Source organism: Chelonoidis abingdonii, chromosome 10 (assembly GCF_003597395.2).
Source record: "Chelonoidis abingdonii isolate Lonesome George chromosome 10, CheloAbing_2.0, whole genome shotgun sequence".
NCBI lineage: Eukaryota > Metazoa > Chordata > Testudines > Testudinidae > Chelonoidis > Chelonoidis abingdonii.
This window is the reverse complement of record NC_133778.1, coordinates 49,298,325-49,308,651: the sequence shown is the minus strand read 5'-3', so window position 1 is coordinate 49,308,651 and position 10,327 is coordinate 49,298,325. Positions and strand designations below refer to the sequence as shown.

General features: G+C 44.0%; 1 protein-coding gene across 3 annotated transcripts in view; it reads right to left on the bottom strand.

The window, feature by feature from the left end:
* The window catches only part of ACVR1 (activin A receptor type 1), a 110,977-nt gene extending 101,391 nt beyond the window's left edge, over positions 1-9,586 (bottom strand). The window contains exon 1 of one of the 3 annotated variants that reach the window (XM_032789099.2): positions 9,447-9,586. Coding sequence is in view for 1 of the 3 variants with exons in the window: in XM_032789092.2 (XP_032644983.1) it covers positions 8,197-8,273 (77 nt within the window). In the remaining 2 variants the exon portion in view is untranslated. Of the gene's footprint in view, positions 1-8,196; positions 8,530-9,446 lie in introns of those variants that run through there. The other 2 variants (XM_032789092.2, XM_075070219.1) reach the window with 2 other exon arrangements.
* Between the last annotated feature and the right edge of the window lie 741 nt (positions 9,587-10,327).

The following is a 10,327-nucleotide window of genomic DNA, read 5'->3' as shown; positions in this document are numbered from 1 at the left end:
AAAAACAGCAACAAAAAAAAAAAAAAAAAAGTATCCTACTCCCTTTCCATTTCTTATAAGGAGCCTTGAAGTGTAAATCTCCTCAGTGTGACAGACATGCTTGTTTTGATCTGCTTAGCTCTTGGCAGTCCAGGGGCTCCAGGCTGCTGGCCCAGTGCTGCCCGGGTTCCCGAGGGACAGCTTTGTCCACCTTTAGGGATTCCCCACTCCTCCAAGAACACCCTGTAACATTTTGTGAATCCCAGTTTGGGAACCACTGGTCTAGACAAACCCCCAAGGGAAGTTTACATTACAGGAGTCACTACAGCTATACCACTGTAGTACCAAAGCATAGACACTTCCTACATTGATGTAAGGGGTTTTTCCCCATCCATTCTATGTAAACCCAAGTGCTGGTAGCTAGTCGATGGAAGAATTCCATCTAGTCACATCTATACGCTCCTGAATACTGTAATTAAGGCAGTGTGAATTTTTTCATATCCCTGAGCAATGCAGCTAGGTAAATCTAAATTTTAAATGCAGAAAAGGAGAGTAGGGAGGCTGAGCCCTATGGAAAACCACAAGTTTGTCAACTAATGTGTGTACTTGGTAGATGGATACTGCACAATGTTAACTCTTGTTAACAGTCCTTGGGCAAACATATCCCAGGAGACATTGTGGAAAACAGGGCAGCAATAGAATTTTATGACAGACCTAGCACTTGCCTCTAAGGAAAATAAGTGTTCATCCAGCCTGATGTCCGCTTCATGAGGACTCTAGGCCAGCACATCCTTCAGGTGATCAGTCAGCTAAAGCATGCTAGACTGAACACTGGTGTAAGACTAGCGAGGGGAGGTCCTGAAAACAGACATTTCTAATTTAAGGGACCCATGGATACCCTAAATTATTTATGAAGATGGACATTGTGTTGTTCATTTGCACTAATGCAGAATAGGATGTGATTACAGTGGACGAGTCAGGATTTTTTGGAGTTGGTAACTAGTGGTTTTGCAGAGCCAGCAAAGAATATTTAAGGCTAGTTCTGACCAATGGCAGATACAATGCCTAGTTCCAATGCACTGCGCAGCTGCCATGCATATCCCAATGCTCCATTGATTCTAGTGAAATGTTAACAGGTAACAGTAGCAAGCAGCTGAAGTAGAGGACCAGCAAAGGGTTAAACTGAATCCAATCTGAAATGAAACACCAGATCAGAAGTTGAAGAGGCTCCCCCTACAAGCTCTGATAATGAGATGTAGCACTTGATATCCTTCATACACTAGCTGATGGATTGTTATTAGTCATTTCTGATTTGGGCTTTCTATCTGAGTTAGCATATTTAAACCCACTACTAAATGGGTAACAGATTTATAAAAAACATATTACACGTTATTAGTAATATCTTGGTGTTATCTGACAATTATCTCACTCAGCTTATCCAATAAAAACAAAATCAATGTCATCTTTATGATTCTACTCAGTTCATGTTAGTTCTTATGTAATACAGGGTAGCACTTTCAAAAGCACACACTGAACGTCAATGGGCCTTAGTAGCCTAAAGGTATGTCTATGCTGCAAAGAAAACCCCACAGCTCTGAGTCTGAGCCAGAATCAACTGACTTGGGCTCAGGCTGCAGGGTCAAAAATAGCAGCATAGTTGTTCCTGCTCAAGCTGGAACCCAGGCTCCAGATTGTTTCCCCTTACTGGGCACCAGAGCCTACAATGCTATTTTTAGCCCTGCAGCCCAAAACCCGCAAACCCAAGTAAATTGACCTGGGTTCTGAGACTTGGTTTTTCCTCTACAGTGTAGAAGTACACCTAGTCACTTCTGAAAATGGGACTTGGGCTCCTAAGTTACCTTACGTACTTTTGAAAATATTACTCTAAGACTGTGTTGCTATGTAATGGTTGCAAACATTGCAGGGGAATAGTTTAAATGTAATAAAAAAGGCACTTGTTAAATTTAATAGAAATGCTTTAAAGAAATAACCAACAAAGCTTTGTGCTTATATAGCTCCTTCCATCTGAGGATCTCAAAGCACTTTACAAGTGTTTTGAAATTAAGCCTTCCAACATGCCTCGAAGTATCATCACTATTTTACAGATGTGGTAGACAAACACAGAAAGATTAAGATCTCAGCTACATACAAAGGGCTTGTCTAGAGTAGGATTTAAAATTATGGTTTTAGGAGATATAAAGTAACTTGTTCTAACGTTCTTAAACTGTGTGAAAATCTACACTGCCTTGCCTACAGCAGTGTTTTAGAACACCACGACTTTAACTCCCAGATAACACACACAAAAAGCCTAGCAGAATCCCCATGCTTAATAGCTGGCAGGACAGAACCCAGATTAAGCATTGCCTGGGGACTCAGTCCCACCATAATTTCCACCACAGTTAAAACACAGCTCTTTCTTGCTCTGTAGATGGAAGTGAACTGTGTTTTTACCAGATACTTATTATTAGACAGAGGTAGATCTACAAGCACAGGTTACAGGAACCCCACTTGTAATGTCAAGCTGCTAGGAAAGGGAACAGATCCAGGGATTTCTACAAGGATCCTGTCCCTACATCAGCTTCACATAAAATTTAAGCTCCACTCTACTGTGCCACTGTTCCTGCTGAAAGGGAGAAGAGGGTTTTTCAACTCCTCCTACCCCCAAGAGTTTCTCAACTGCTAAGAAAGAGCAGGTCACTTCCTCAATTTCCTAAAAGCACCTGGCTATCTTACTTGGATGGACAGACAGCCTGGAAAAAAACAAAATCTTAACCAACTTGACATATCAGGCTAGATAGCAGCATAAACAGTCATCAGAACATTTAGAATTATAGTTGATGCACAAATAGGAGCAATGTGTTTTGTATTAAGTGGAAGTTAGTTAATAACTAGCTTCAGGAAATAATATAGCTGAAAATGCTCTGAGAAAGGTCTGCAGAGACACAGACTGAACTTAAAACGGTTACAAATCCCTTTGTAAGTAATTAATATGACTACACTATTCCATATATTAAGTAACAAACACTAGGTAACATGATTCATTTGCAGAGGCAAAGCAACCAATATGCTGCTATATTCCTTATCAAAAAAAATAAATGAAAATTAAGGAAATACAATGGTTACATTTTCACAAAAGCAAAATTAGAAAGATGTTAACGATGACTGTTGTAATGTAGATTATAAATAGGCTTGGAAGAATTAAACTTATAAGTGAGTGATGATTTCACCACACAATGAAAAAAGTATTCCCACAATTATAACTGAAATTTACAGATAGGCGAAGTTTAAAAAAAAAAAAAAAAAAAAAAAAAAGTTAATTGAGAACTTGAGTATGATTTAAGGCTATTTATTTCATATATTTTGGCATGTGATGTTGACAATTTGTGTTTTAATCATTAAAACTTTGAGTCTCAATGTATTAAATAACTGTCTGACCACCACTCCCATCCATAACTTCCCACAACTGCCAAAATTTAAGGCAATAAAAACCTAAAAAAGGCAGAAGAACCACCAAAACTGCGGGCAACTGTGAAGATTTATATTGATAAAAACTGCAAGAGCACTTAAAAACATCAATATTACCCATTAAAATTATAAAAATCAAGTTCTGCCATGCCTATTTACAAAGAACTGAGTGAAAATACAAGGAGACTGCCATTGGAGCTCCCTGTAAACTAGAGCAGCTGATACAACTGAAAGTGACTGGTACTGCCAACACCAATAATATCCAAACAGGATTTCCATTTCTCTGCTTCTAACTTTGAAATGTGTTATATTTACATGAATTATAATTAAACACAGATAAATGGTTACTTCTCCCAGGCATTTTTTTTTTTTTTTTTTTTTTAAACAAACAGCCCCACCTTCTATATTTTTGGACAGACTACAGTTCATCACATAATGACTGATGATGTATATAGTGAAATGGCTGTAAAAATTATCTCAGTCACTGTAGTATGTCTTGAAGTACGTCCTGAAATGGAGACAGAGGGAAAAAGACCGCTTTGTCATTAGGTTACAAAAGGGCATATGAGTAGTGGGAAGAAGTACAAGCAAGGACTACCCATAAATCTTGGACCATCTGAGTCAACCGACAATTCCCAAAGTATATGGCATGCCAAGGGCCCTTTATGAAGTTAAAATTAACACAAGACAGAAAAGAGTTTTTCATACTAACAAGGTACACTGAGGAGGGGGCCCAGTGACTTAAAATAACAGTATGGAACACATCACTGTTTGTTCAAACGTAGGGGATGAGGGGGTTACTTTCATTTTGGAGAATCTGTCCTCCAAAAAAACAGACTAATTTGTGATTTCCAAATATGTTAGAACCATCCAGGGAAGCATCAATGCATTTGCAAGCAGCTTCATTTAGATGCTTGGCCTTTTTACTGCCTTCCATTTCATACCCTTCTTGGGAAGGGCATTATTCTCAAACATTAGACCTTTACAGATGGTACTTGGAGGGAATTTATAAAATATTTGCTATGGCCACTATAGCCTCCATGGATGAGAAGCATAGGGCCTAGTTCAAGGCTACAGGACACAGAAATGAAAACTGAAAAGAGACATCTAAATGTATTATTGACCATAAGCAAATTGCTTCATCCTTTGCAATAATGGGATTTTTCCTAATTGGAAGATTGGAGGCCACAGAAGAGTCTCAATGCATGTCACACAAATGGACAATCTTTACTGATTTGAAAGTATGGTTCCACTTGGAAATCTTATTGACTCTGTATCACTTAATGCTCCCTTCCCTAATAACTGCCAGGCCATCAAACTTAGCCTGGAATTTGAAAGTTTCTATTTCCTGCATCATCACAAATAACAAAAAAGTTCTCTAGGACAGATTATGCCCTCAGTGATAGCTGTACAAGCCCACAGTCTTCCGTAGGTTTAAGCGGGGTATGTCCCTACAGGTATGAAGCGTTGTTCTTCCAGTTTACTATAAAAAGGTACTGCTGTAAATAGCTCAGTGGTTCTCAAACTGAGGGACCACTTGAATATTGCTGAGGGTCTTGGCACACCACTTAATGATCTTTCCAAATGTTGTTTGTACTCTTATCTAACTATTGTAAAGCGCTTTGAATAAAAGTGCTATATAAAAAAAACTAATAAAAGCACACAACTTATTTTAATATCAGTAGTCTTACCTTTCTAATGCGATGGATGTGCCCTCTCTCCTCCACTGCCACAGCCCCTGAGCTGGGACTGGGAAGGAGAGGGGTATCTCCCCTGCCAGAACAGCCACAGAGATAAGGTTGGGAAAGAGGGCTGTCTCTCTCCAGCAGCCACAGCCCTGGAGCTGGGGAAAGTTGCCTCTTTCTCTGGCTGCTGCAGCCTGCACATTCCAAATTCCCCTCACTCCCACTTCTCACCCCACTGCCCTCTCCCACCTACCCCCCTATTCCCTCCAAGGCCACCACCTCACCTTACATGTGCATCTTCTCCAGGGTCCAGGCACCTAATTAGTAGAGCCACACCTGCGTGGCTCCACCATTTAGGTGGGTGGCCCTTCATTCTTGTGTGTGGACACCCAGGCGCATACCTTAGAGGGGACTATCCACAGACCACCGGTAGTCCGTGGACCACGATTTGAGAACCTCTGAAATAGATCATTTTGTACCTCTACAGGGTATTGCTACAAATTATGTTATTGTAAACATATTGTAAAGGCTAACACCATGCTTATGCCCCAAATTTCACAAAGCAATGAGTGTTAATAAATGCTTTAGGACTGTAAATACATAGATATGAGTCCATTAATACTACATAAAATAGGTGGCTTGATTTAGTCCCCCAGAAATGCATTGACTAACCACCACCAAATCAGCAATGAATGAAATGGCCTCGAGAGATCTAAAGGCACACAGGATTTCTGGCCTCTGTGACTTCATCTGTTTCCTGTCAAAACTTCAGCCTTTTCTACGCTGGCTTTCGCTACACTGGCTTTCAGCATTGCCTTCTCTCTCATATACCAGGGAATGAGAAAAATATTAACCATTATAAACATCTCCCATGATGACTGCATTGTATGTAGTCCAGAAAATTTCTTCTAGAGTCAGTGATTCAGACATATGGTTGTTTGTATATAAATACAAAACAACAAGAGCTGTAAGAGAAATAGGGTGGAATTGGATAGCTAGTATTCTTCTCTTCGGAAGGCAGAGTCATTGGGACTGGGTTATTAGCAAGAGCTTCTCCTTCTCCTTCTCCCCCCACCCCCTGCAAACTCCAAATTGAGACAATTATCAAAATAAGAGGCTGTTTGCTATTATTATGCCTATCCTAAACGGATATGGCTGGAGAAGTTGCCTTTACAAAAAAAATAGTTTGCTATTTCATTCAACTTTTTCCTTCCCCTGAGCAGTAGAATTATTCACATTCCCAACAATTGAGACATTTGTCTCCCTCACTTTTAAAATACCCATTTCTCCACAATTTTCAGAGTTGGGGACTTGGGGGAGGAGAAAGATGACTGGAAGATAATTTTCTCAAGGCTGAGGACTAGACCAGACAAGACTCTTAAGACTGTGGGTATGTCTATACTATCTGCTGGATCAGCGGGCAGCAATCAATCATGTCTAGTCCAGACACAATAAATCGACCCCCAAGCGCTCTCCCATCAACTCCTGTACTCCACTGCCATGAGAGGCGCAGGCAGAATTGACAGGGGAGCAGCAGCAATCGACTCCCCACTGTGAAGACACCATAGTGAGTAGGTGTAAGTATGTCGACTTCAGCTATGTTATTCATGTAGCAGAAGTTGTATACTTAGATGGATCCCACCCCCCAGTGTAGACTAGGCTTGTGTTAATACCACTCTCCATCAGGCTAATTGGATTGCTGTTGAGCATTAGGAGACATCCTCACAGAGCTGAGCAGACTAAATCGAAAGCACTTGCTAGTTTGAGAGACACCAGGAATCAAGGCTGTAGCTGTGTTCCACACAGGTGTGTGGAACACTCAACAGGCCATGTTCTACATTTCTGAACTGTGGTATTTTCAGTTTGCTTTGATTTAAGTTATCAACACGCATCTCAAAAGTCCTGGTAATATCTATTTATCTCACATGATTGTCCACCATGAAAATCACATACCTCAACCATTTTCAAGTTGGTCCTATGACTTCAATGCATTTAAAAAGGGAGCCTTGATTATTCATAGTGAGCACATGACAGGAACAGCTTTGTAACATTTGGACTATATTTTGGAAAAACAGTTCTGTATTTTAAAGCATGTTTGATAAATACTTTTTAAATATTTATAAAACATGCAGAAAAGCAATTTTTAAACAAGTTCTATTTTTGGCTCATCTGATGTTTTAAAACTCTGCTAGCAGAGTTTTAATATTGCTAAGAGGAAAGAGCCTTAAGAAACTAGACCCCAAAAGATAGCTGCATTCTTCAAACGACTAAATTAACAGCTTTTTATGTGCAATACTCATTGTAATGTTTATCAATCAGCATGAGGCAACTGAAACCAACAGGAAAGTGTCAGTCTTGTTCACCAATCATTTCTACATTACAAAAGAAGCTTGAAAACTAGTGGGAACTCCAGCCTTTCTACAAAGTGTTTTTGTGCTTAAAGCAATGACAGAAGAACCCAAAGATGAACTGAAAATAGCAATCCGGCCATTTAAAAGCAGCATTCCTCTACCCAGATCACCCCCCTCCTTCATCCATTTAAAGGTTCCCAAGCTTCTCTTTTACTGTTACGGTTACAGCGCAGAGGGAAGGGTTTAAACTTGGCACAGTAACGTGTAACATCTGTAACCACATTTGCCTTGAGGGCATCAGAAGATGAATCCCACATTCCTGCCTTTGAAGCTATTCAAACGGCAGCTAGCACGGCCGGGAGCTCGGAGAGGAGTTTCCTGGCTCACTCTCACCGAGCAGGGGCCAAGCACTCCCGGCGGAGGGAGGGAGACACTCAGGGCCGCGGAAAGCAGAGGGCAGGGGTCATGTTTGGGCTGCCAGCGCCCCTGAAGGCGCCTCCCAGCCGGAGGCAGGTAGCGAAGTGCCCGCACCGACTCCCCCACACGCACTGCGGGGAGCTGAGACTTCCCGCCTGGGCCCCACAGAGGGTAGGGCCCACCCCCGCGGCCAGCGCGTCCCCTCCCGCGCCCCGGCGGCAGGACCTCGCCGCGCCAGAAGGCGCTCCGGCCCAGCGGCGCGGGGGGCTCCGCAGGGCGGCCCGGCCCGACCACCTCACCGTCTCATGGCAGCGCGCGAGGGAGGAGGCGCGGGGCTGTGGCAGGGCCGGGGCGCTAGCGACGGGCGCCTGGCCATGGGGGGGGCGGCGGCGGCGGGACCTCCCCGCGCCGCTGCGCTCTAATCACGGCGCTTCCTCTGGGCCAAGTCCGGCCGCATCCCCCAGCCCGGCCCGCGGGCGCTCGGCGGCGGACGAGGGGAGCTCGCGGAGGGACGAGACGCCGCAGAGCCAAAGTTCCCAACGGCGGCAGGAGGGGCCGGGATGCTGCTCCTGCGGCGCCAGCGGGAGGAGGAAGTGGCTGCTCTCGCTCTGCCAATGGGCGCCCGGCGCTGTAATTAATAACCAGGCACCAGGCACATCATTTCCTCCCGGCACAAACCCAAAGCGCCGCCCCGCCGCGCCCCCTGCCGGCCTGCCGGCGCAGCGCACCCTGCGCGGCGAGGTTCGCAGCCAGGCGCCCCTCGGGCACTGGCACTGAGCGCGCCCTGGGAGTGTAAAGTCACTGGTGCCGCTCCAGGGCAGACACGCAATGCGATGTAAACCCGGATGATGTGGATTGAGTGTAATTCAGTCTGCCTGCAGCCATAGGCGCCGCCGCGTGGTTTAAGAGTGCCCCTACCCGCCCCAAGCAGTCAGAAGTATTGAGTCAGACCCACAGAACCCATGACAGTGACTTGAAAAGTAAGAATTTGTTAAGGGAGACAAGGGGGAGTCCGACCCAGGAAAGCTTATGCCCAAACAACTCCTTGTTTTTGTGGATACAGACTAACACAGGCACGGAAACTTTTTAATGGACTCCCTTTTCTGAGCCATTAGGATGCACTTTGGTCACACGCTCCAGCTTTCCTCCGCAAGCAGGAGGGCTAGAAACTTGCTTTTTTAAAAAGTAGAGGTGTACTGCCAGGACTTCAGGAGCAGTGACTTTAAGCGAAACACCATAACTCCATAATTCCTGAAAGGGCAAGAGCTGGCAACACAACCACACTGTGTTTTGCTCCAGTTTAGCTACATCTCTTAAAAATTGATTTAAAGAAATACAGATGCAACTTTGGCTACAGACTAGGCCCCAGAGCGGGCACCCATAGAACTGCTCCAACAGCACCTCCACCAGAGAGCAGGTCAGAGGCACCTGATAGTGCGAGAGTACACACTCACACCAGGAAGCTGCCAGAGCTATGCTCTTGTACTCATGCACATTCATACCAGAGAGATAGGTAGAAAACTTCTGAGGCAATGAGCCCCAACAATACCTGCACTCATGTCAGACAGAGAGTAGTTACCAAACCAGTCTCTCACAGATCTTGTTTCCCTTTACTCCTTCAGCTTTGGATTCCTTTCTGCTCCTCTTGCCCCTGTTAAAGATCCTGCTCCTCTCTGGCTCCCGCAAAATGTATTGCAAATTGAATGGAAGAAATAATACCTGGTACATGCAACTATCCTGGATCACAGTGTGTGTTGCAACTGTGCATTCAGATCTGCATTTCTTGACATTCAGGAGGCAGTGGGTGAGGAGGAGGGACAAGACGGACAGTGAGGGTAAAAAGTCAGCATTCGTCCATGTTTCTGTGAACTAACTTAGGAACATTTGGCCAATTTCTGCCCCCAGCTATGCCTGCATCCCTATTAAAGGCAGTGTGCAATGGGCTTGCAGAGTTGAGCTGTAATTAGGGTGCAAGAATTTGGCTTTTATAGCATTTAGAAGTAGGAAAGAATCAATAGACGAATGAGCCTGTTCCACTGGCAAGCGCAGGTTACAGCCCTCCATAAAAGACACGTCAGATAATTTGGTGGAGGGGTGCACTAAAGTTTATAGGGCCATGCATGATGCAAGATGTGTGGTGAACTCAGGATAACTGCCACAAAGAAGAGAATATATTTATGGGGGGTACAGGATGTCAGTTTTGAGTAGGACATTTGGTTGGTTGTTACTACTTGGATCCAGGAGCTTTATCATATGACAGGGAAATCTAGAAGGTTTTGTCATTAGGAAACAGAAAAGGATGGTCCCTCCCCCAATTTCTCTCTCAGGGTGGAGGGGGAGGACATAGGAGCTTGTTAGGAGGTGATACCCACAAAATGTGGGGAAGGAGGGCAGGACTATTCAGCTGGTTATTCGACATGCCTTGGACTG